This window comes from Choloepus didactylus, chromosome 1, assembly GCF_015220235.1.
Source record: "Choloepus didactylus isolate mChoDid1 chromosome 1, mChoDid1.pri, whole genome shotgun sequence".
Lineage (NCBI taxonomy): Eukaryota > Metazoa > Chordata > Mammalia > Pilosa > Megalonychidae > Choloepus > Choloepus didactylus.
This window is the reverse complement of record NC_051307.1, coordinates 106,031,699-106,057,950: the sequence shown is the minus strand read 5'-3', so window position 1 is coordinate 106,057,950 and position 26,252 is coordinate 106,031,699. Positions and strand designations below refer to the sequence as shown.

Sequence of the window (26,252 nt, the reverse complement as noted above, 5' to 3'; positions counted from 1 at the left end):
TATAAACCACTTGGAGCACCTCAAGAACAGGATGGTATGTAAACAGGTCACATTATTCATATTATTTTAATCTTACCTCACAAGACACCTCGATGGAATGAGAACTTGATAGGTACCTGCTAAACATGACTAACTGTTACCTTCTTCCACTGAGGAAAAGGAGGGATGAGTAAGACAGTTAAGAAGCCCAAATCAGCACTAACCTCTGTTCTGACGGATACTGGTTTTCTGGCATCATCTTTGGCATCTGCATGGGCTGATGTGGTGGTCGGGGGACTGCAAAGGTTTGTGGCTGTGGTCCAGGTTCTTGAAGCGAATGAGGGGTGGGGGCAGGACCGACACCTTGTACAGGGCCAGCTGTAGGGGCATGCTGCACTGAGGGGGGCAGAGCTGCCTGAGGCGGGGGTAGCAGGGAATTCTGATGACTGGGTGATAGGGGGGTGGTAGGAGGGGTTAATGGCTTGAACCCAGAGGGAGGCTTCCTATCGTAGGCACTGTGAAGAGAAAAAAGAGAGAAGGAACCACTGAGTTGTGATCAAGCCATTAGCATGGTTACCTGGTCCTGCAGAACTCTAGTAGGCCGCACACGGTTGCCAGGAAATGGCAGAATTAACATAGTTAAATTGCTAGCAGCCCGGAGGGAATATTTGTACCTCTGAAAAGTGACAAACACACTGCGTCACAGGGACTTGTTTAACACTTCTAGTGATTTTTCTCAAAGATAATTTTAGCCTCTGCTTCCGGTTTCCTTTTTCCCCCCTTCTAAAAGAATTCTCTATGTGTGCATGTGCAGGGGCGGATGGGTGAGGGGAGAATCTAAGTCACGGGCGGTGTTCTCTGACCCCCTCTCAAATATTCCAGGGTTCTCTGAATTAGCCAGAATCTCTGGTGAAGAATAAATATCTGCTGTAACATCACTTGAATTAACAACCACTCCTCCTCCCGTTTTCAGGCAGATCTTTGTTTATCTTCTAGAGCAAAGAATGATTTAAAATTAAAGCTTCATTCCTGGGGCCTGGATATTCTTAAGTAAAGGGCACAAGCATCAGGACTTTTCATATATTTTGATTTGCAGATTACTTCTTTGGTGCTTAAAGTTCACATTAACATATGATAGACATGAAGAAGTGTATATTCCCTCCCTTGAAGCCACAGATCAAATATCCCAGTATTTGAGGCTCATTCCCCTAGGAGGGCTTGCTACCACATGAACCTTGTTCCCCGCAGTCACAATGCTTCAAAAGTTCTGCATTTCATGTGCAGCACAATGGCCCCAAGTGGACTGGTCTGCACCAGGAAGGTTACATTGCCACGAAAGGCAGAGGTGCTCTACCCCTGAGTGTCTGCTGGATAATACTCGGCACAGTCAGCATGACAGCTACTTCCAGAGCCTTTCTGGGCACCCATTTTTCAGCTCCACTTACCAATAGTTGTAGAGGCACTTTTCTCCATAGTTAGCACCAAGAGCCTGCTCATGGCTACAGGATGACAGCTCAGAGGAGGGACTGTGCAGCTCCCGTTTGATCTTGGTTGGAGGTGGGGCGTGAAGCACCACTGAAATCAGAAGAGGGATGAGGGAGGAACAGCGAGAGGGCAGCTGATTAACATGCTTCCTTCTGCACACCTTGTAACCAGCCAATTGTTCTTGGAACTCATGTCAAATCACATGCCAGAGAAAGCAAAACACTTAAACACAGAACCTTTCCATGTAAAACCAATTAAAAGTTCTTTAAAGTCAGAAATCATCATCTAACACTTTAAATCAGCCAAGTCTTTTTTTTCCCCAAAATTTCCTTGGTCATGGGTCTGCTTCCCAGAGGCTCCAAAACCCTTAAAAATCCTGCAGATGATGAGTCTTCAAGAAAAATGTAGGTGGTGATAGAATACCAGGGTTGCAGACATGAAGAATTCTGCTTCCAAAAAGGACAGAACAGCCAAAAAAAATGCTGGTAGGCACTGCATTTCTTGAAACTGCTCTGGCAAATATATTTCTTATTCAGAGGCATATTTACAAATTAAATATATTGTTTTAAAAAATCCTTAAGTAGCTCTAAATACCAGATCTGAGTAAGAAATACTGAATTCTGGGGACATTACAAAAACAAAGGAATAAAACAACTGAACAAGCTACTACCCAGGAAAGGTTAACCGCATATAGATGTAGTCCTGGAAACCTTTGTGTTTATAATGCTTTCTCCATGCCTTTCCCAGTGACCAGCCAGGAAAGGCAGGTTTCCATAGTCAATCCTTTTGTAGATAGTGCCAATTCCTTTTCCGGAATTGATGAAGTAAGTACACAGAGGTGCTGCTTCATGTTGGGAAGCCAACTGCATATTCTCCGTTTGATTCTGAGAGGGCAAAGTAAACAGGAGTTTTTCAAATCAAGATGACTTACATTGGCCCAACAAACCAAACAAATCCAGGTTTGCCTTTTCTGTCTTATCTAGGAGCTAACTTATTACAAAGAGGGCATTTTATCAAAGTAGCAGGACAAACTCTAAAGATGCTACACTATGAGCGCTGTCTTTTTCTAGTTATGGGTTATAATGGCTACTCCTTGTCTAGCTACTTTGGGGGATGGGGGAGGGGAATGAGTTCAGCTTTTTTGCCACCTGCCTTTTCACTGTATCAAAGGTGTCATTACATAGCCAACCATGGCCAGGGCCTTAGTAAACCACTACCATTTTCTTGGACTCAGTGTTTACTTCTAGAACATTTTCAGGAGTTTGGTTAGTTCTTAATGATTCTACTAAGTAGAATTAGCTAAACGATCATCCCTTTCCTGTCTGATAACAATCTTCTCGCCAACTGGTTTCTCAGGTGCCTCCTACAACCTCAAATTCTGGACTCAGGAGTGAACACATGAGTTGGATAACGATCAAAAAACAACAAAGTTCATAAAGCAACGTTGCCACAAAGTCCTACCAGTGACTGACAGGAAAGGACAGGTTTTCAATTCCTTTTTTACATGATGCCAACTGCTTTTCTTGAATAGATGAAATAACTACAGAACAGGTAGGTTATATTTAGAAGTCATTAGAGTTCTCTCATGATTTTTTTGATGGTGACATCATGGCAGCCATGCTCAATTGCTATCAAATGTTTTCAGACATTCAGATACAGAAAATTGCTAAGCTTATTGTTGTTTGGATGTTTGTAGTAAATGATAAGGCAGAATCAGAATATCCAATGCAGTGGATATTCTGGAGATTCTCATCACTGCTCCTTGGTCATTGCCCCCTTTCTCCCCAGTCCTCTGCCATAAAAGTTTTGGCAAAATAATGGGCGGGTGATGATGTCCCAGTTTAAACAAAAGTTACATGTCCTTAAAAAGTCCACTTTTCTTACTTTAAAGAAAATCATTTACAATGGGTGCTTCACCTAAACTTGGGAGGTAAAAAATAATGGTATTAATTTTCTCATTTGAGGTTTTAAAAATGTCTAGACATCTTCACATTATTATAAAAGGTACCCGAGGGTAAACCAAACACTAGATGGTAAATCAAAGTTGCCCAGAAAGAAAACTGTATAATGGTTTTAGGAACAACATCTATCCATTTGGAAATAGAACCTAAACTATCAGCTAATTCTGAAGTCTTGAGATCTTCAAAGCTATGAAGCACTCAGTGCATACCACACCATTTTGGGGCTAAATTATACAGTATCTTCATCTACCCTAAACTGTCTCATATGTGCAATTTTGTATTCTCTACACCAGGAATATTTGAGCAAATGCATTGAGTGGATTATATTTTCAACTTCTTAACCTACAGTGACCACATCTCCCCATAAGACTAGGCACAATGACAGCCATAAATATTTTTTCCTCAGGAATCAACCATTTGAAGGAGAGAAGAGATTGGAACAAGGCAGGAATGATAATGGAAAGTTTCTCAGATCTACTATGACAGGAAAGCCTACTGGGGCCCTGCAAGTGGCGAGCAAGGTTTAGCTCTCCAAAGCAACTGCTGGGTCACAGACAATGTGTGAAGGGGCCTGATAACGGCATATCTCAGTCAGAGGTAGTGGTGCATTTAAAGCAGAAACTCAGAAGCTCAAGGAGTGCTCCTTGCTTTGCCTCTGTTTCCTTATTTGCAAAATGAGGTACGCGATACTGCCTTAAGAAGTAAAGAAAATGGTACAGCATTTTGTAGATGGTGATATGATGTGTAATTATATGCTGTGCTTTAAAAAATAGCATATTTACTTCTGTACATTGGACTTGCTCAATGCTGACAGAGACCTAGCACTATAAAAGATAGCAATGAATTGCAATTGAAAAAAGATCATGAACTCTTGAGGAAGTTTGACAAGAAATACTAAAGAAGTTAACCATTTGAGCCGATAACCATCTACAACTAGATATTTTGAGTTATAGAAGATGGGCCCATAAAGCCATTGGGGTTCTGACAGCAATTCCTGGTGAATACTGGCCACCTTACTTGTCATAAAAGATTCATTCATTCATTCATCTGTTCATTGGACATCTTCTGTGGTCAGGCATTCTAGAGGTGCTGAGAATACGATGGTAAGAAAAACAGACAGGGTTCTTTCCTCATGACACACATAATTTAGTTAGCGATCTGACTGAACATCTCACAGACGCAGTTAGAGATACAAAAGGATTCTACAGTACACTTAAATCAGGCCCTTACATTCACAGAGAAAGACCGTGAGGCCCAAAGGAGTTAAAGGAATTGCTCAAGGTCTTGGATTTGTTGCTATTAAAAGGGAGAGGAAGCAAGAGCTCCCCACTGTCATTTTAATACTTTTCTATCACACTGACAGAAATGGAAAATATTCCACTCATCTATTTTATACATTAAACAAAGAGAACATAAAGCCCTTTTTACTAAAACAAACGAAAATATCACAATACATCTGGTTGAGTCTCAAGGATAAAGGAAAAATGGATGAAAAGAACCATACCACTGGAAAAGAACAAGGACAACAGACTAAGGCAGAGGCGGCCAGATTCCTTAGCATTTACTATGTGCCAAGTTGCTCTTACACTATTTTCATCTGATCTTCACAACACAGTGAGACAATTACTACCTTCAGCTCCATTTTATAGGTAAGAGAACCAAAGTATAGACAGAAGGGGAACTTGCCACAGACTCACGGCCAGTAAGTGGTCAGGATTCCTACCTAAGCAGTTCTTAGTCATTCTGCTATATTGCCCCCCAGAGGGAATCTGAGAGAAAAAGATTAAAACAAAAAGGGACTCAAAGAAATAGGAAAAGAGATGGAGAAGAAGATCAAAAACACCTGAGAAAAGCAAGGAAGACTGCTTTTTTGCCAACTCCCAGGGTCTGTATCCTCAAGTTAACTTTGTACTCTCCATCTAGAGGCACACCTGATAAACCCAAGTCCACTCAAGGACTTAAACTGACACCTCCCACTGTCCCTAGGCCACTAAAACTCCCGCCATCCCTTTCCTCACCCCCTCACCAGCAACGAGCATCTCTGGTTCCAGCAGCCTTTTTATCTTTAATCCTTGCCTCCCATTCTAACACTAGAATGGGAGAACAGACCATCTAAAAGGACTTCTTCTCTCTTCTACGCTCCAGCTGACCAAAATCTTAGTTGCAGGCCCTTTGCCAGACCTGCTTTCTTCAACAGCCACTCACTGATCAGCCAGGATCAACACTGCTACCACAGATACCATCTCTCTCTCCAAATGCCCTGCCCCTCCCACTAAATGATATTGCTTCTGGACAATTCTTTCTTAATGCCACCTCTGAGGCAAGGAGACTTCGTGTGACTTTTGAGTCAGCAACTATTGTTCAGGCTAAACACAGTGCAACATATACCAGGAGCCAGCTCACTTGAGACAGGACATGTTGCTTAAACCTCAGGACAAAAGGAAGAAAAAAAGGGAAGCATCCCCCAAATTGGGGGGCCAGAGGCTGCTCATGTCAACACAGAAGCAATAAAAAGTAGAAATTATTATTTAATGAAATATAAGATCAATGCCAAAAAAAAAAAAAAAAAAAAAAGTCAAGATGGAGGTTACCCTGGGGTAAGGTGTAGCAACTGTTAAGGGGATACAAGGAATCTTCTTGTATTCTGTTAAGTTCTATTTCCTGATCTCAGTGCTTGTTACTATGGGTGTGTTCAGTTTGTGAAAATTCATTGAGCTCTACCCTTAAGATTTCTATATGGTATTTCAACTAAAAGTTCCTATTTTTTAAAGTAGCCGGCCTCAGCACCACTGAGTTAATATTAAGATTTTTCAAATTTTAGAAAATATTTCTTCTCTGATGGTATAACAGCAGTCTTCCAGGGAAATAACATGACTGTTTTAAAATAGAAAAAACAGACAAGCTGGTCCATTCAAGAGAAATAATAATTCCCTCAGCTGACAAAATCTGTTTCCTGCCCACAAGTACAGGCCTGTGGACTCTGTCCAAGGCAGCTCCCCCATGCCAGTGCTGGCAGTGAACTTCACCATTACAGCTCTGAGGACCAAATCAAGGGGAAACACTTTTGTTGAATGTTATGATGAACCACAGTTCAAAAGTTTTTTTTTGTTTTTTTTTTTGTTTTTCTTTTTTTAGAAAGACAAAACCCACCTTGTCCAATAAGGCTTTCCTTTGAGGTCTCATAACCATCAAAGTTTTAATTTGTCACACTTTGTTGTGAATACACGCAACATTTATGTAGCCACTGAGCATTACAGAAACTGTCAATCAGTTATACTATGGTCTGAGGGGGGGAGAACAACTGAGCCTAGCCTTATTTTGCCTTCTTCACACACACAGGTGTTGCTTGGCTTCCACCAGTTGTGCTCCTTCAGGTTTTGTTTTGGGGTTTTCCTCCTCCCTTCTTCAGTTTCATTACCTTCATCTGGGGCAGACTCATCTTTCCCAAATCAGCTGTGCAGGCCTGACTTCAGGAGAAGACCCTATTTTGGTCACACTCAACAGCCTTGATCCTCTTACTCTGCACAGAGAGCTGTCTCATGGCGCAAGTTGACCAGAACACCAACACCTGCCTCCAACTGGCATACTGTCCATCAGGCTGTGTCTCAGGTGGCCAGCCTAGGTCTCCAGGGCCTCCAGTACCACTTCTGAACAAACATGATGTGGAAGGGATACAAATAGTAATGGCCAGATACTTCTCAGGATTCCAAAGCTGCAGTCCTAAAGTGAAGGCCAATTCCTAAGCCTACTACAGGTTGGTTTGGGTTACTGCCCCTCTCTTAGACCATTACGACCCCCCATCTCATTCCCCTCCAGAGGAAGAATTACGTCCTGTTTAGTTCAAGATGGAGGGGCAAGGGGACAAAGCTAGAGACATCTGTCCACAGTGTTCTTTAGTTGCTGGCAGTGGAACATCGAGGAAAGGCAGAAAAAAAGACTATCAAGCAGAGGAAGTTTCCCATCTTACTGTGCCACATGGGAAGAGGAACAGTACAGATGTGTGAATAAAAAATGGCACTGGCAAGAGAGAACTGAAGGATCCCACCAGGGAGGAACAGGTGTGGCTTCTTCTCCCTTGATGTACCCTTAACTTGTCTGAGGTACCCGCTGGCAAAGACTAGAAGGCTCTGAGTCACCACAGGCAGTGCTCCCTAGGTTCTGTGGTTTGATAGCAAAATGAACCCCAAAAATCTACTTTCCAACATACTGCTGCCTTTCCTCAGCTTGACTTCCGTCTTCTAGCGACACACAGCTCAAACAGCTAGTTGGTAGGAAAAAAAGAGGTAGATAGAATGAGGCTTAGTTCTTAAATTCTACCAGATTACCAGAAAGGGTCAGAAATATTTCCTTACTTTAGGGCTGAGTGGATTAGAAACTCATTTCAGGCACAAAACATTAATTTCAATATTCTTCATAATTTCTATAGCAGCACTAGTGAGTGACAATGATAATAGATAGTACCCTGTTCTGGGAACAAGGAGCTTAAAGGAGATAAGGTAAGTGGCGCTTAAAACAAAGTACCTGGAAAAGAAGATGCCTTTTGGATTTCCAAACCAAATAAGAGGCATGCTCAAGCTTGTCTGTATGGTTAACATAGATTCTGCCTGGCAACAATTTCCAAAAATAAAATATTGAACTGTCACTAAATTTAGTCAGGGGGCACAAGTTCTAAAAGCAGAATGGGAACAGGTATGGGGAAATGTGCAGTTTTCTTTAATATCTGACACAGCTAACCTTTTTAAGCATAAATTCTCAAATTTAATGTAGCATCTATAAATAGTAAAATCAACTACTTAGCAAGCTGTACTAAACAATTTTAATGAGACCCCTAAAAATCCTCTTCTTAAACATGTACAAACTTTCTCCAAACCAATTACCTCCGTCTGACTGGCTCAGTTCTTCTACCAGCATTTTAAGGTCAACACAATTACATAGAAGTGAGAGGTGAGAGATATCACAGTGGAGACTTCAAGCCTCAGATCAGCATTTCTGTATATGGAATATTATGTTTGTATTTCTGCATATCCTATAAAATGTACTCATAAAAAAGGCAACAGCTACAAACAACAGGCCAGGACTCTTCAAAGAGGTCAGTGTTATAGAGGATTAAAAAAAAAAGGTAGGAAGATTATTCCTGATTAAAGATGTCAAAAGAGACATAACAATAAATGCAATGTGATTCTTAACTGAATCCTAGCTAAAAAAAATTAATAGCATCAGCTATAAAAGACATTTAGGGGACAGTTGGGGAATTCTGAATATAGAATATATGCTAGAATAAAAGCTCATTTTCTTAGGCTATGTAGAAGTATGTCCTTAACCTTTGGAGATGTACACTAAAGTATTTTGGGTGAAATGTCATAATGTGTTACAACTTGCTTTCAAAATGGTTCAGAAAGAAAACATAAATACACAGAGAGAGAGATGAAGCAAATGTAGCAATATGGTTTAAAAATAAACCTATAAAACAGGTATCATATCCCCTTTCCTCTGAGATACTTGGTGGGAAAACAGCTTGTATCTCGAATATAATGTAACATGTCAAAAGTAGATGTGCTGAGAAGTTCAACATCATGCATTCACACATGCAGAAGGCCACCCCTGGCCTATTACCAAACTGGAAGGATGCTGCCCTGTTTATTCTGTCCTTTACCATATTTGAATAAAATAGCCCTGGGAATCGCAAGTTACAGAAGGATAAATGTTGGTCATACTCGAACACCTAACTCAGTGGTTCTCAAATAGTTGGGGTTTTTTTGTTTGTTTGTTTTGTTTTGGCTCTGGTCTACTTAGAAAGGACAAGGGAACACCCAGAGAGGGCAAAATGAAAACTACTACCACTATCTCCACAACTACTGCCACCACTGCCACCACTACCACCAAGTGGGGAAAAAAAGCAGCTATTACACAATTCCTGAATTCTACACACACATTAACAGACATGTAACAGAAACTAAAATGTATGCCCAACTCAAGACCATAAAGCATCCAGGGGGAAAAAAAGTGGTAATTTCCATTCCCTTTGAGTATATATGTACAACAAGTTTAGAACATTACCAGACCAGCTGGACAACTAACTAGATTTCATCCCCCAGAGTTCTAAAGAAAACATAATGCAGCCATTACCAACCTGTGAGAGTTGGCAGAATCAAAGTTCTTTTCCTTGTGGTCCTTCTCATTCTCTTCCTTCCCAAGCAGCTGGTTTGGCCCCTTCTGCCCAGTAAAGGCAAAGGAGAGCCAGGACTAGGGCTAGGAGAGGAAGATGGAAATGTATGGCCTAAACTTTTGCTAGTCTGAGACTTAGGATAAAAAGGCACAAGAATTTCTGGAGGTTGCAACTTGTCCGACATAGATTACCAGGCTAGGAGATCAGAAAGGAATGTGGAGCTGAAGACTTTAATTTGTGTTAAAGAAAGTACATTGGCTTGGAGGATCCTCTGTGCATTTAGTGTCAGAAACCAAGGAGGATGACTCCACCAGTAGGACTCTGCTGTGAGATCAAGTCCCGCCACACAACTCATGAGAGGCATGACAAACATCCGGTGCTGCCAACACTTAGGTGAGCACACCAGGTTCTGAGCTTACGGGGCAGGCTCATTCTGCAATATCAAATTTCAAGAACAGCTGCACTTGTCCTGGGCAAAGCCCTACATGAAAAAAGCAAGGCTTTTGCTCTGGCATAGGATTTGATACCAGTGGGTATAGGGAAAGATTGCTTCAGGTATGGCATAGCTGCAGTCTTCAGGATTTTAGATTGGTGGTCAGTTATGATGGTAGTGGTAGTGGGTTTATGGTGTTCATTATTTCAGCTTATTCCTCCCCTCCCCCCATCTGTCTTGTTTCTCAGACAGGTCTAAAGGACTGACTGTCACCCTGGTGGTATGTTGTGGGGTCCCAGGGTATAGGATCAACCACAGGGTGGCAGAATTCATCAATGAACAATTATAGAACAGAAGCTGTTCCTATTTGACCAATATCATCTTCTATACAGTAAATAACGCAAGAGCCAAATTAGGAGCTGATAAAGCCAGTTCCCGGAACATCTGACTCCAGGAATCAAATTTCTCCTAGGCAGTGGGAAAGAAGTTCAGTCAGCAGAGGAGAGGCTTCAGGAATTGGTGTGTGGACAGAAAAACAAAAAACAAACAAAAAACCCCACTACTGTTCGTCATTTAGAACTCAGAAACTTGGGGTAATATGATCAACTTAAGAAAAGAGGCTTTGAACTTATAATTATGACATGGACTGTAGCAGAAAACAGTCAGATCCAGCAAACAGGTTAGGGTTACACTAGTATAGAAATAGGACCAACCTAAGAGGCAGATTCAAGTCCTGATGACCTTGCATGAAAATGGCTAGGGAATACAAAGCAAAATTAATAACCAACAAAATTAGAGCCAGCTCTTGCTACAGTGGAAATAGAAGTGAGTGAAGGAGCCACCTTTCTTGCCCATAAGAATAGATGAAATTATACCAAGTGTTTGGACATTCAAGGTCCAGGTACCTTTTGGGGGAGGATTTCTGGGATGCAAGCCCAGGAATTTGGTTGGTGAGCTCCCATTAAAAATCCTTGCTTGAAAGATAAAAGTAGAGACTGTCTCCAGAGAGCCCACACAAGTGGATGGCAGAAACATTGGGTCAACAGGGACAATGAAGTTGACTTTAGAAATCTGAAAAGGGAAACTCAGAGGCCTTGAATAGAAGTGTTAAAAACTAAAGGGAGGAAAAGGAGCTTAGTAAAGAACTGGGCCAACTTTATAAACATATACATAGCATTAGAAGACAGAGAGGGGTATCTGAAACATCTCTAAGAGGACTCTTGCAAGATTAGTAAAAATTTCCCCAGGATACAGGAATTACAGTTATTGAGAGAATTCCCCCACCTGGGCTTTAGATTACAACAGAATTGATACAGTGAAGAAGTTAAAACCACAAAGCCATTCTCTATAAGCCTTTCTTCCATTTTGTCTGTTTACTTCAGATAAACCTAAATTTCCACTACAGATTCAAGCTGACAACAGCAATATGGGTCTAGATTGTGACAAGTATAACGTATTGGGCTGGGAAAAGTTTGCTTTCTCTGGGGAGAAGCTGGCAGTATATAGTATTGGTGCTTACATGACAAACTGCTGCAGTGTTCACATTGGTTCTGGAGATTGAGGTGTTTCTAAATTTTGTTCTATAGGGCTGGTATACTGTATTTTGTGCCCTCACTGTTCCCTGGAATGTGGAAGAGATGAGATACAAGACAGATTCAACAGTGGAGAAATCCAACTCTGAAGGTGCTAAAGCATGAAAGCAGTTCCAGCTTAAGGGTCCCCAGGCTGTAGCTTCTATTAGACTCTAGAACAAAGTCCTTCCAGCCAGAGTAAAGGCAGGAAAACATAAAAAATGGTGGTTTTACATGTAGAAGGAGATTTTAATTTCTTTGTGGGAAAAGAGGATTGACTTGATAAGGGAGTCACACATTATAGGAAAGGGCTTTAGTTGGTGAGATTCTTAAACTGTTGGAATCACTTTATTTGAACTACAATGACTGTATTATCTGATGACTTCATGTAACATGGTGGGGGGGGGTTGGAGGCTTGCTTCTGCTAGGTCCAACTCAATGATTGCAACAGACAGCAAAAAAAAAAAAAAAAAAAAAAAAAAAAAAAAAATTCCTGCCCTTCCATGAGGCCAGGCCTCTTCTTGCAATGGCACCAGCTGGCCAGCAGAGCCAACACATATCTCAAAATCAAATCATCAACTGAAACATTGTTGGTCAGAAGATTAAAAAATAAAATGTTGCTCCTGAAAGTCATTTTGGGAGTGTTACTGTATTATGTACAACAGATGGGACAGTACCATTCAGGTTGACCAGAGATGTGGCTGATAAACCTACTGGGTTAAACTGAGCAAAAGGTCAAAATGTGGGGGGTGCTCTAAACTCCAGGGGGAGTTCAAGGCTTGCTCTACCTTTTCACTTCCCCTCCAAAGAGAAGACATTATGATTTGGGTCTAGGATAACTCTCAGGTCCTAAAGCACAGACGGACAGTTAGTTTTGGCTAGGAAGAACCTATTTGTCCCTCCTGTTGTATGCAGCTGGAAGTGGCACCTGCCCTACAAAAGCTGAGAGAGAGCCCTGGCAGGAGCTCTGGGAGGCAAGGACTGGCCTGCTGTAGGCCTTAGGAGCAAGAGTCCTCAATAACATATGGTCCAGTGGCAAGTTTACCAGGCTAGAGAAGGTGGCTGGGCAAGTGTCTGGGAATCCAGAAACAGGAGCAAGCGGTTGGAATTGGGGATATGGATTTGTCCTTTTCTCACTGCTATCATTACTAACAATAATGACACAAGTGATTTTCAAAAGTTTCTATTCTAAGTATGGCTAAAATAGAAGAATAAAAGAGATTTGTGTATTAGTTCTTCCTTTCTTCTCCTCCCCAAAGAAGTGATCATTTAAGAGGAGCCCCCCGCCTTGGATGTATACTAAATCAGAAATGTCTTGGCTCACTGAAGCTGAACTGCAGGCAAGTGGACTATCACTGAACAGCTGCTCCTCATTCTTGGTACAAAATTGCATCTTTCAAATAGTCATTTCCAAACAGAAAACCTCTTATCAAATAAGGAAACTAATTTACTGCCCATGGTAGTAGAGATTTTTTTTTTGACCCAGATGAACTAGTTTCAGATTTACTTCCACTAAGTTTACACTCTCTCTACCCTTTAGGCATTATTCTTGAAACAGTTTGGATTTGTGCCACTTCCTTTTCTTCAAAGGAATCATTTATCCTAACATTGGTGATTGAGGTAAGCCTCTGCATATTAATAGATATGGGGCTATTCCACAAAAAAAGTATTTTGTACAGAATATTCCTCATTGTATTAAAAGTGTCACATCCCAGAACTAGTAAGCTCTCTTTCCAATCATTCTCACCACTTTGAACCAATTTTCACATGGAGTAAGCAAAGCACTGAACAGTCAATAAAAGGCTCTGGAGAGAGTCAAGATAAAAATAAGTTGGTTCCTCTAGCATTTAATACACTGTCTCCCTTTTGACTACCATGGTGTTTATCTTCTCAGACCTACAGCCCACGGAGCCAGCGTACACCTGGGTAATTGGGTTACTTTCATGCTTAAGAGCCAGAAAAGGTAATTTATTGGCCTGATTACACCAAAAGGAGGATCTGAGTATTATCTGGACCAACATTTTACTATTTCCTGGGGCAGCCGTTCAAAGAATTTTAATATTATTCAATCTTTACCAACATAACTTTTTTTTTTCATTTTCAAGATTGAAAAAGAGGTCTGCAGAGACCCTTGTTCCCCCAACTCCAGTGTCGGAGATGACAGGATGACTTCCTCCACTGTGGGTTTTACATTATGCACAGATTTTACCAGGAAGTACTGCTCTCAGTGGAACATACACGGAAAGGGAAAAAAATGCACACTTAAGCCTTAAGCTTTAACATCCCTCCTGTAATTTACTCCCAATTTTTAAAATTATCATCTAAATTGGCACTAAAGTGAAGTGTTAAAGATATTTGAAATAGATTTTAAGCACTCTGCAAAATTTTATCTCCAACTTCAAATTTAAAATTGATCCTTAAAATCTGACAGGAGAAAATCCAAACCCTAGGGAAATTGGCTTCTCGGCCACAACCATTCCCTTCTATCTATAGTCCCACTTCTCCTAAAAGCAGAAATTCAGCAAGCACATCAAGGGCGCCTAAACTGTGACTTGTTCTCTAGCACATGCAGTCTTACTGGGAAACACAGCATTAGTTGCATAAAGTCTAAATGCAGCCTAGGAAGACTTGGCTAGTGTAGGTGTTTAAAAGAGGAAACAGAAAATGAGGAACACCTCTATTTTTTTTTCTATTTATTTCTAAAGTCATGTCAAGGACTCCTGGAACTCGGGTTTTGAGACCTTTACTGAGTTACTTCCCTACCAGCTAGAGGCTGGTGCCTGGGGCTGTCGAAAGATGGGGTGGGAGGGAATGTAATAGAGAAGGTGGTGGTATGCAAAATTCATTCACCAAGTATTTACTTAATATTCACTGTGCAGTAAAGGGTGCTGTGGCTGAGGTGGATACAAAGATATATAGATGGCAAGGATTCTTAGTGTTTAGAGACAACTTAGAGCCTAAGAGAAACGGCTTCCTATTTCAACAGTAAGGGAAATTGGGAAGCAGGGACTAAAGTTTAACATTCATCAAAATACAGAATACACCAAAAACCCTATGCTGTTTTCTCCTTATTCTTCAAGAAACGAGATACCATGGCTGGTGGGGAAGGAAAGGAAGGAAAAGCAAGTTGAAGAGGGGCAGAAAATTTCTGACTCAAGATACCCCTCAGCACCGTCAACACACCACCACTAAATTATTCTCTATTAAAATTCAGATTAGAAAACATGGGGTAGGCATTCTAGGATCTGGTCTTTACTTTGGGTGACCCTGTGGAGGAGACAGTCGAGCTCTTCTATTCTCCCTTTTCTATGGAAGAAGTATAAAAGACCCTCATTAAGTGCCCTTTCAGGCGATTACAAAGCATTTCCAGGCACTCAGCTGGAAAGTGTTTATGTAAGCTTAAGTCCTCCTTAGCCCCTCTGGAAATGCACAAATATCAGCATCCTCTTACACAGCTGATATCTAGGGTTACCTCCTGAGAGGTTTCAAACTCTCTCACAAAAGGACAATCTGCCCGGGCCTGTTCTTTTTTTAATAGGGAAGGAAAGACATTCTCACTCAAGACCAATTTACAGCAAAGGAAACACTTCAGAAAAAAATCCTTATGGCAAAACACAAATGCAAATAGCCTTAATATGGTTGTGAGGATGAGGAGTAAGACCCAAAAAAGCCCTTAAAAATCCCAGAGGAAATTGCTCTGTATCATTACTTTGTATTTGTTGGTTTGTTTTTAACTGATTGTCCTTATGCTTATCATAGAGCCCTGGTCTAGCCCATGCAGCCATTTGGGGATGTGTCTGTGAGTTGTCAGTCAAGATGTAGGACGATGTTCAGGTCAGGGTGAGTGCTGTAGAAACAGTATACCCCTAGAACCTGGCCTCCGTCCAGGGTGAGGAGGCCACTTTGGTTTTAGGGTTGCCCAGAGGCTGGGTTCTTTCTGTTACTTCCTGGGACTGTCATTTTGGGAGGCAAAGCATTTGATGAGTACAGAATGGAAGGCAACTTAGGAAGTGTCAATTTAAAATGACACTTAACTGACCACAGTGGGAAAATTCAGCAAGAGAGAGAAGCCAAGAAGGAGGGAATTAGGCTTTGTTACCCCCATGTGAAAATGTAAGCCTAAGCAAAAAATATCTGTGTTGTGAGAGGCAAACACCCAAGTTTTTCAGGCCTGGAATAAAGATGGGAGGTCAGAGAAGAAAAGCAGGCAGGAATCTTCAGTGGGGAGCTAAAGCCAGCAGCCCATAATAGCAGCAGATAAAAGGGTAATATCCTCAGATCAAGTCCCAACACTTCTCTCCAGGGAAACCCAAACCACCCACTCTTCTATTATCACTTCTTTCAGATAGGTAAACTCTAAAAAAGGAGACAAGGGAGGTGGGTAGGGGGAGGACTTCGCTGGCCTCATCCCTCAGGAGCAGCCTTCCCCACAAGCCCAGGCCATCGGCCTGGCAGTGTGAGGGTTAACGTCAGCACTTAAAACTCAACCCCATTAAGCCCAGGCTTGAAGAATGGGGAGCAGCAGGGAAGCCAAAGGAAACTAATTTTGGAGGCTCTCCAAGCTGCCAATCACAAGCATATTTCCAACAGTCCCCATGTTGTTTGAGTTGGTTGTTTTTCCACAGGCTGCACAATGGGGTCTGGTTATTCATTGAAAAAGTCTGCAAGTGTGCCCCGCCCTCCATTCACAACCAATTTGGAATGCTCCATTCATGCAAGAGGGGGAATCTACAGCTCCACTGGCTGGGGCAGACGTAACAGAGCCCAGCTGTCACCGCAGGGACGCTTGCTTACCCAGTGCGCAGTGTTTATGTAAGAAATTCAGACACTGCAGGGGCGGCTAGCCTGCCTGCTCTGCACCCTCCCAAGGATTCAACTGGCCAACTCTTGCTGAAATATGCAAGGGTGTGCAAGTCAGCTAGAAGTGAGGTCTGGAACTGCTGCCTGGCATAAGGGGAAAGGCAAAAGAAAAACTACCTTGTGCTGGTCTGTTCAGAATCTGACTGTTGTTACCAGCAGAGAGAAACAGACTTCTAGTGGTATTTCTCCTTCCCCCGGGGAGAGCTGGTTTGCATTAGGGGATGGCTCTTTACAGAAGGCAGCCTCTCCAGACTGGATTTTCCTTTATCACCTACAGCTACAATGGGAGCCACTTGGCCTCCTCCCCAGGGGAGAAGGTCTCTGGGGGCAGCAGAGGAGGGAAGGTACCTGTCTATTATAAACAGTCTTCAGAGTTCCTTTTCCTGGCTTTGGATCTGGCCTGGCCTGAAGGGTTTAGGCTGAGATTGGAGGGTGAAATCTGCTCCAAGGACATCTCAAAGCACAAGGCTAAAAACTGGTTTGATGTCTTAGGGATTTTTTTCAAAGCTTCAATAATCACCCTGAGGGAGAGTTGATGGAGCCCATTGGACAAACAGACTTTTTATTTCAAGGAAAAGAATACTACTTTATAAAATCAAATACAACAGACAAATTTTAGCCATGTTTTTTTTTTTCCCCCATATTTGGACATTTTCAAATTCCTTGTGTTTATCTCTTTTCACTGCCCACTCCTCTCCCCCTGACCACACCAGATGGCATTACTCAGGAGTCTTTCTGACCACAGCATCACCGTTCAATGCCTTGGCTGTCCTGCAGATCAGCCTCGATCTCCTGGCTTCTTAAACCTAGATCTTATCCTGTTCCCAGGAATCTTGCATGCTCTGCTACAATTTTCCCTTATATACTTCTTCTTTGTAGATAGGGGTGCCTCCTTTATTTGGAATGGAGGACTCTTTAGGGAGGACTCTTCTCCCTTTAACGTCTGAGTTGCTAGTTCACTGTCATCTACCTGCCAGGCCTAAAGGTGTTACACACATATACTAGGGACCTAAAACCTTGCCCCTTCTTTAAGCTGAGCCTCTTAGAGGGATGGGACAATGACAGAAACCGATGACCAGAGACTTTGTTAAATGAGCTTGATGAGTTCACAAAATGAATTTTTAAAAAAGCAACCTAATCCGGTTCTGCCATCAGCATGCTTGGCACTTATCCAACAGCTGGGAGCTGCAACATGACAAGACGCTGAGCTCCTTAGATTCCAAGTGGAGAAGTATGGTGTGCCAGGGCACAGATGGGGCTCAAGTTGCCTCAAGGGCAGCCATCCGCCTGCAAGGGGGCTGTCAGCTTCTGAGCCTGGATGTACTCGACCATTATTAAAACCCAAGAAATGTGTGGAGAGAGGAGTCTCTTGGTAGGGAATAATCCCCCCCCACCCCCTCACCAGTAACACTTTTTTCTGGTACTGAAATTAAGACATTGACACTACAAGATGGTAGAAACGGCAGACAGTACAAATTCTCATCTTTATTATTCTATCCACCCCTTACAAATTGAAGGACCCTGAAGAGCAAGGGATAAAGAGTAATTTCCTGATTGATGCCAGGATTTTGTTACTTCTGACACCTATGTAAGTGATCTGCCTGGCAGACACAGATATGAAATTCTGTATCTCAAGTCTCTCTCACCAAGTACAAAGGACTGGAAAGGCTGCTAGATTTTACTAAAGGACTAAGAGCAAAGAGACATAAGAGCGTCAGAGAAAAAGCCACTGTTTTTAATAAGCCTAACAGAATTAAAGTGAGATAAAAACAGATTTTGTCAAACACATGGCTCTTTCAGATAAATGGGAACTTCAAGTCTTGGGCTCTTAAGAATCCTAGATGTCTGAGGATCCTAGAGGCTATCCAAAGAGGAAGGATTTCAAGTTGTTCAATACCTTCTTGGGTAAGGTAGTAAGTGGGCTGGAGACAAATAACTTCTCCCCTTCATATTTTCCTTGTGCTTTTCTTTAGCATTCTTCTCTCTCTTTTCCCTCATTTCCCCTCTATGTTAGTATCTGCTGGTTCTTAAAAGGATAAACTACCTTTTAACAACCTTGACTCTCCCAAGTCTCTTATTTTTAAAGTGTCTATAATTTTCTTTCTTACCTTCCATAACAACAGGAACTTAGGATGGTCCTTTCACACAGACATGGCCTCAGGACCACGGTTTTGCTATTCCCCACATAAGTCCAAATGATGAGCTCTCTCGAAAGGGTAAGTGCTGCTTTTCTATTATACAAACTTCATAAGTATTACAGAAAAAAAAAAAAAATCCAGCTGAATAATCTCAAATTGAAACAGGATTAAGATCAAAATGTTTTAGGTTCAAAGGCTGTTGCTGTCATAACAGTTAATCCTGCTTCCCCAGCCATCTACTACAATGTATTTATGAAAAGTCGATTCTATCAAGCTAATTAACTGGTCCTTAGGAAATTATGCATACTTTCTCCTGTCATTCCATTCTTTTTGAAACACAGCTCTAAACAGAACACTTCAAGGGGAAAGAGGGGTCATTTGAATTTCAAAACAATTCTCTAAATTATATTTGGTATGGAAGCCATGATTTTAAAATAAGATTTTATCATGCCCTCTTCCTAGTTTAAAATATTTTAGATGATGCTGAAGAATCTGAATGACATGTAAACATTCACAACATTACAACTGAAACAAATGAATGAGATTAAAAAAAACTCAAATATGTGTTTAAAAGACTATTTATATATGCTAAAATCTAATAATGCCCTCAAGTACACAAGAAGTCTATTCAGAAAAATGAATGTAACCCCCTCTCCCCACATAAATCTAAGCACTCTTGAGTTCCAATCTCAGCCATGGCCTTGATTTGTAGTTGATTCTGGGAAAATGTATAGTAAAGATGTGTACACATCTATGTGCTAACCCAGATTCCCTGGTTTGATAGCTCTATATGTTAATATAAATATTTAAATATACAATTATTTATATAGTTATATACACATACACACATATTTATAAAGTACAGTATACAAATATATGTAAAGATATATTTAAACATACATACAAATATGTCTTCTAGGAAACATGTCAAAATTTATAATTTTTCTGTTTGAGCATCTCTCTCTTTCAAATCCTAGATGGAAAAAATTTCTCAGGATCACAGAGGGACGAGAACTGAGGTCTTGGCCAACCGTCTCTCCTAAGGCTGAAGGCTTTCCTGAGGTGTGTCTCTAGGTATTTGAAATAATGAGGGAAAGGCCTGAATATACCTGAAAATGCTGGCACTCCCAGGTTTTGCAGCTTTGTGAGAGCTTCTTTAAGAATATTCTTTCCTCCCCACCCCCTTATTTCACTATCTCCTCCCATTTGGCTCAAAACCTCTGGTCAGTCTCTTCAGAGATCTGGACCTCATATTCTCCCTTCTGTAAAATGAGGGGGTTGGGGAAGACTATCTCTAAAAGGGAATTCCAGCTCAAACAATCTGGGATCTTCAGAGTTGCTTCTCAGGACCAAGGGACAAACATCCCTCACCCGCTCCATCCCAGCAACTGGCAGACTCCTTTATGAGCTACAGGCAACACATTTTATTTCCTTGAACTTGACCTCAAAGTCTCTAGGTTGGTGATACTTTAATAAAATCTACATTCCTGAGGTAGAGGTGAATGCCGTACAGCTAGAAGTAAGCTGGGCATTTCTAATAAGGATTTATAATGACAGTGGTTTCATGTATTCAAATCACACTTACGGATGGATATGTATGGGCAGGAAACACAAATCTGGAAAACTCCAAAATGTAAGCTCCTTAGAAGTTGAACTATAGTATTTACAAATAAGTAAGCCATATAACTGTTCTTCCAAAATAAAAATGATTTCCCACATTACTTAATATAGTATTTCTCTCTCTCATATGCACACACAGTCACATACACACAAAGGAAAATTAATCAAATCATTGTTAATGGGAAAGGTTGTCTATTATCAGTGGCAGGCCACACAGGAGAATATTTGTTAAAAATATTTCTGCTACTGAGCTTGCAGAACCAACAAGTTTAGCAATAATATCTGCTTTACTGGGTAAATGGAGGTTTGGTTTTTTAGGACATTGCTTGAGTGGTTCAAACCAACTCATAAAGTTTCATTAAATTTGAATAGATTTTTCCCCCTCCTCTGGAGAAATCATGGGCTCTTCCAGAAGACTGGAGTGGAAACTGATCTTTAACACAACCTCTATAAAATGTGCTCATAGAGAAGCAGGAGACTGCTACCCAGAAGCAGGCCCAGCAAGCTCCTGAGCTTTTGCACTGACAGTCTGAACTGCACTCAAACATAAAAGCAAGAACTAATGGCTCAAGAATATACCACCCCACACTTCTTGCCTAAACTCTAAGCAAGTCAGTCTATTTTAATTTATCCTTCTTCAAGCACCACCTCCAGAAATAAGTCAGGGAGGGAGAATTATAAAAGGCTACTCAGCCATCTCTTTTATACTTAAAACATAGGTAAACTCACCTTAAGAATTAAAGCAAAAAGCAAAGTAAAAAAAAAAAAACAACAACATCATATTTGGGAAGCAGAGACATTTCCGAAAGCACCTCCATTTTAGGTATGGTATTTTAATTTAAAAACTTAGCACATTCTATTTGCTGAGTAGGCATTATTCCTAAAGAGCCAAAACACATTTATTAATTCCTTCACTTTAGCCTATTCCTGCAGATAAATACCTCTCCAAATATAAATCCTGTTTGTCAACATCTTTCTCTAAAGAACATCTTTGCTTCAGCATATGAAATCAATTTCAATGCAGCTGTCTTGCCTCCCTTTTAACTCTTTGGGTTATGGTGAAACAAAAGTGTCATAAAAGCATTTGAAAGAGTATCTGCCAAGAAAGCCATCTCCAAAAAAGACTGCAGTTTATGTTGCTCCAAGGGAGAACTGGAAAGGCTGCACCAAAGTATCAACACAGACCCAAGGTGGATTACAAATCTGCTGTCTTTCATCTTGCGAAAGGACACACACAATTTAGGTTGTCTTTATTTAGCCTTTCAGTGGCAAGCTTCCCAATCACTTGAAAGCAATCAAAGGGCAATAATTAACACGCATTTACTTTCCTAGAGAAAACTTTCATGGCAAGCCGTGACAAAGCTAAGGTAACCATGCATTTGTGGGTTACAGTCGATTCCCTCTTAAAGTTTCATGGCATTGTGCCTTGAAAATGACGTCTGTCATTAAAGAATGTTTAGCTAGTACCTCCCTTCTTTCATTTAATGATTTAGAATACCTAGTTTTTATTTAGACCCAAAGATACCCTCTCTCCCAGTGACATTTTGTACATACACATACACACATACACAGATAAAACAAAACTGGGAAGAATTTCTTGGGTGCAAAATGAGAAATCAAATCCTTGCCTGGCTCAGGTGCTTGCTATTATAAACTATGACTAAGAGACAAGAATTTCTCTATGATGCAACTCTCAAGAGAGGCAGCATTTTCTCTAGGCCTCTCTTAAACCTGCTCATTCGCCAGTGACTAATGCTCTCTAGAGCTGCCCTGTGCTGCTCAAATTTCATCAGCCAGCTTTGTCCTTGATAGCTCAGTTTGGACCATAAAAGCTCCCAAACCTGTTGAGGAGCCCTGAAAATTCAGTGCAAAGCCAGTCATGCCCTTGCCAGCACTGAGAGCCATCTTTTGTACTCCTCACTGCATTATGCTATCTCAAGTAATGAACACTTAATGACCATTTAACAAAAAATGTTTTTACTCTTCTCTGAAGAGTATGCAACAACTACATGAAAAATAAGAGTAAATTAGGATCATGCTGTGACCACCCTTTATTAGCTCAGAAGTCAAAATAAAATTGACAATACTTTGGGTGTAACCACAATTAGCTGGAATCTTCCATTAACTATTTTCTGCACCTTTAAAAAAAAGAAAAATGTCAGGCTCATGATTCACCCCAAGGACTTAATCTACAAATCAAACAAAAAATGCTTAAGAGAATGATCAATGGACCTTAGTCCAACACCTTATACATAATGTCAATTAATTTTTAAGTTTGATCTTGAAATCTTGCAATATTCTTAGGAAAAAGAAATAAAAGAAGCAATTCAGAAACGATTTCAATAAGGAATGACTAAAATTTTTAGGGGTAACTCTGAATTATTTAAAAACAAAAACACACAACTCTAAATGCATTCTGCCTCCCAGACCTGCTAGTTGTAACTTTCTGAACACGGATGATCCAAGACCAAACAATTTCATAAAAAATGTGCCGCTACCCAAAAGGTACTTACAGTTATCAGACTGAAAATCTGGGACAAATTGTTCATCATCAGGAACTTGTGCTGGAAAAGAGATTTTTATTTTAGGTCTTTAAGTTTCACTAAAAAGCACAGTAAAAAATAAATTTTTTTTTTAATGAAAAAATAGGACAGCCAAGAAACTTGCCTTCAGCTAACCAAGCCTCTTGAAGTTGACTGAGATCCTGAAACAACTCTGGAATTGAAAATATAAGGGAAAGAATGAGGAGCTTTCCTCTGGTAGGAAGAGGGAAGAAGAGTCTACATGTTGCTTATGGGGTTGGGGGTGGGGACGGGATTTGAAGAAGACACGACATAAGAGTTGGGCAAAGCTTCACTACCTTCAGAATCATGAGCCAGATCTGTGTCCAAAAACTTCCTCTTTCTGTCAATCACAGGTCGCCCTCTACATTCCTCGGATCGAGATTTCTGCAAGAGGCCAACAGATGGAGAAGACTCATGTGTTACAAAAGGGTCCAAAGGGAGTTGTACCATGAAACCAATAAAGAAAAGATGCATATTTGAAGAAAGAGAACAAAACAAATCAAAAGCCACGTAAACTTACCCCTGGGACCATAAAAGGGACTTGCTGATCATAAAACCCATCCATGGTGCTTCCAACGTCTCTAATGTCACTTTGAGAGGTTTCAGCATTGAGTAATTTCTGGGGGAAAAGGGTCCTCCTGTAACATGAATTTCGGAGATTTTAAATGAGGGAGGGGGAAGAGAAACAAAGTAATTTTATACTGCTCTTTCTTTAGGACCTGTGCAAAATCATTCATCACCTTTCTCTGAAGTAATTAAAGCTCACTGCTCAAGGTGTGAGCTTTACAGACTAACATGGGTCTTGATTATCAGCATCAAATGTGCTCAATGTACTTACAAATCCATTTACTGAGTCATCTTTTCTTTACTTTGGATCAATTATGATTATAGGTTTGCTTCTGTGCACCCCTCCCGCCATGCCCCCGCCCCCCGCCGCAGCTTATTTTCATTATAAAAGGGAGATTTCAGGATTCCTTCATATAGAAGAACCCTCAGGATATTTGTAATGTTAGTTTTTTTTTTTTTTTAAAGAGATAATTAAATTCTTGAGAGTACAGTGTCAGGAAGTAGAGAAACTGGATTTAAATATTCCAAATCATGGGCAATTAGGAATCTGACATACATACCGTTTCTAAAAGTATTTTGTAGGGCAATGGTAAAACACTATATTTGGTTCCAGGAATGCATCAGAGGCACACTTATCTTCACACAACTATTTAAAACCTAAGCTTCTGTTGAAACACAGGTATAATGTCTGTAATGGTACAACTGTCTCCATGGCAACTTACAGAGATATCTCTGATATCTCTAACTTCTAAAAGAATAAAACATCTATGAAAAGTAATGGATAAAGTAAACTAAATTCCACAGCACATATTTTAAATGCATTTTAATCACAGGTTTTAAAAAAAGCATTAAAAAACAAAAAAACCATGGAAAGAAAATTGTGTTGTTTCTTATAGTAAAGTCAACTTTCCCAGGCATATCAAACAAAATTAAACTTTCAACAATAGCAAGTATTGGGGTTGGGAAGAGAGGTTGCAATCAAAAGAGAAAGGAGAGAACTTTTTCCAATTTGGGAGCAACAAAGTAACACTTTCAGGAATTTACCATCTTCCTGACCACTATGTTTTATTCTCCAAATAAAAAGACTAAGTCAACAAATGGGGGAAAACATTAATTTCACTCTTCTCAGCTCTAAGCAATGCAAAATGTTTAAAGGATAGTTTATTTTGTTTAACTTGTATACAAATTTTAAATAGGGAACTTTTCCCCAGGGGGCATTTCTATCCAATTGTATTTTTCACACTGTAGAACATATCAAATTTTCATAAGTGAGCAGGATACAAGGAAACCCTTCATGGCCCCGTCTCCTCTCAGCACTTTGACCCAAATAATCAGATATTTTCAAAGTCAAAGAGAAAGGGGGAGAGGAGCGAAATAGCCTACAGTTCATCAAACAGCACACAAATCATAACTTCCTATTAAAACACTCCCGCCAGCCTGCTTGAGATCCTTCCAAACAGCGCTGAAACGTCTAGAATAAAGCCCCTCTCTCCAATGTCACCAACTCGCGTTGCAAAATCTGAGAAACCTCGGCAGTGAGTTGAGGGGCATAAACACGATTCCGCTGTAGCCTTCAAAAAAAATCGCGGCCTTAAAAATATTCTGTAAATGTCTGTTGGGGAGAAGGGGGGACAACGGGTAGGAGACTGGAGCGGGAGATATTTTCAGAATCTCATGATGAAAAAGTTGCAAAATACTTCACCAGGAAGAGCAAAAATATCCAAATAAATAAATAAAATAAACTGCCGTAAACGAACCCAAAAGAAGGATCGAGGATCTTTTAAGCAGCCCTCAGAGTTCAAGGGCTAGAAAAATTGTGTTCCAAGTATAATTTTTTTTTTTTTTTTAAGCCTGAAGGGTAGACTCAAATTCATCCAGGAGTTTAAACCACTTCCTCTGTGGCCCCCCTTCCCGGAGCCCTCAGGAAAACTTTTAACACTGCCGAGCTGCGAGATCGAGGCCCCTCCCCCGCGGAGCGCAGCGGGCCCGGATTTATGAATGGGCGAGCGAGCAGCGGCCGCCACCTCAGGTAGAGGCTGTAACTGGATCCCTCGCACTGGGCCCCATTCACAAAACAAGACACACTTCCACCCAATTCCCAGCCTTCCCCATTCATGAAAACTCCTTCAGATGCGCCCCCGCCCCCACTCTCAACGCACGCCCTGCCTCCGACGCAGGCCCCTCACCCCAGCGTTTTAGGAGGAAAGCTCAATGCTTCATTCACAAAAAGGAAAGAAAAAAAAAAGCCGCAGGGAGCCGCGAGCCAACGAAAGGAACCCGCTTCATTCACAAAGTCACCCACATTCATTAAACCGAGCTGCAGCGCGGGTGCTACCATTTCCCCCACCTCCAGCAAAAAAGAAAAAGAAAAAAAAAACAACCGCTCCTTGGCACCCTCTCCTCGAACAGAAGTTCAGTTCCACCTAGAATCCGGAAATGCGGCCAAGACCCCTAATACAGCCTCGGGCTCCAGCATCTCTCCGCCCCCCCCCCTTTTAATCCCACCATCCTCAGGCCGCTGCTCTAATGCTCCCCGATTTCTCGAGAGTCGCCGCGCAGCCCGACGCCCTCAGTCTGCTGAGGAGTTGTGTGTGTGTGTAAGGGGGGAGAATTGGGTGTCCACTTTGCACAACCTGGAACTTGCGAGGCCTGCATAAGTTCCTGGCCGACCCCCAATCCCTCAGGCTGCACATGCCTGTCAGTTAACCCTTCCCGGTGCTCGCAGCGGGGGTGGAAATCACACTCATGTACCCCGCCCCCCCCCGCCAAGCTGCTTCCCACCCCCTCCTCCTAATTGCAAAGCTCCACCGAGTATCTCTTCTCGCGAGCCTCCAAGTCTCCTCGGGGTTCTCAGATCTCCAGAAACTGTAAAGCCCCTCAACTCCGCGCCCTCCCCGCCAACCCAGGA

At 41.3% G+C, this 26,252-nt stretch overlaps 1 protein-coding gene across 2 annotated transcripts in view; it reads right to left on the bottom strand.

Moving 5' to 3' along the window:
* ETV5 (ETS variant transcription factor 5) overlaps nt 1–26,252 on the bottom strand; it is a 57,474-nt gene that overhangs the window by 30,787 nt on the left and 435 nt on the right. For both annotated transcript variants that reach the window (XM_037838893.1, XM_037838885.1), the window contains exons 2-7: nt 23,298–23,415; nt 23,074–23,161; nt 22,881–22,928; nt 22,727–22,777; nt 1,425–1,554; nt 204–494 (exon numbers count right to left, since the gene is read on the bottom strand). In XM_037838893.1, the coding sequence (XP_037694821.1) occupies nt 204–494; nt 1,425–1,554; nt 22,727–22,777; nt 22,881–22,928; nt 23,074–23,161; nt 23,298–23,342 (653 nt within the window). In that variant the 5' untranslated portion in view covers nt 23,343–23,415. The remainder of the gene's footprint in view (nt 1–203; nt 495–1,424; nt 1,555–22,726; nt 22,778–22,880; nt 22,929–23,073; nt 23,162–23,297; nt 23,416–26,252) is intronic.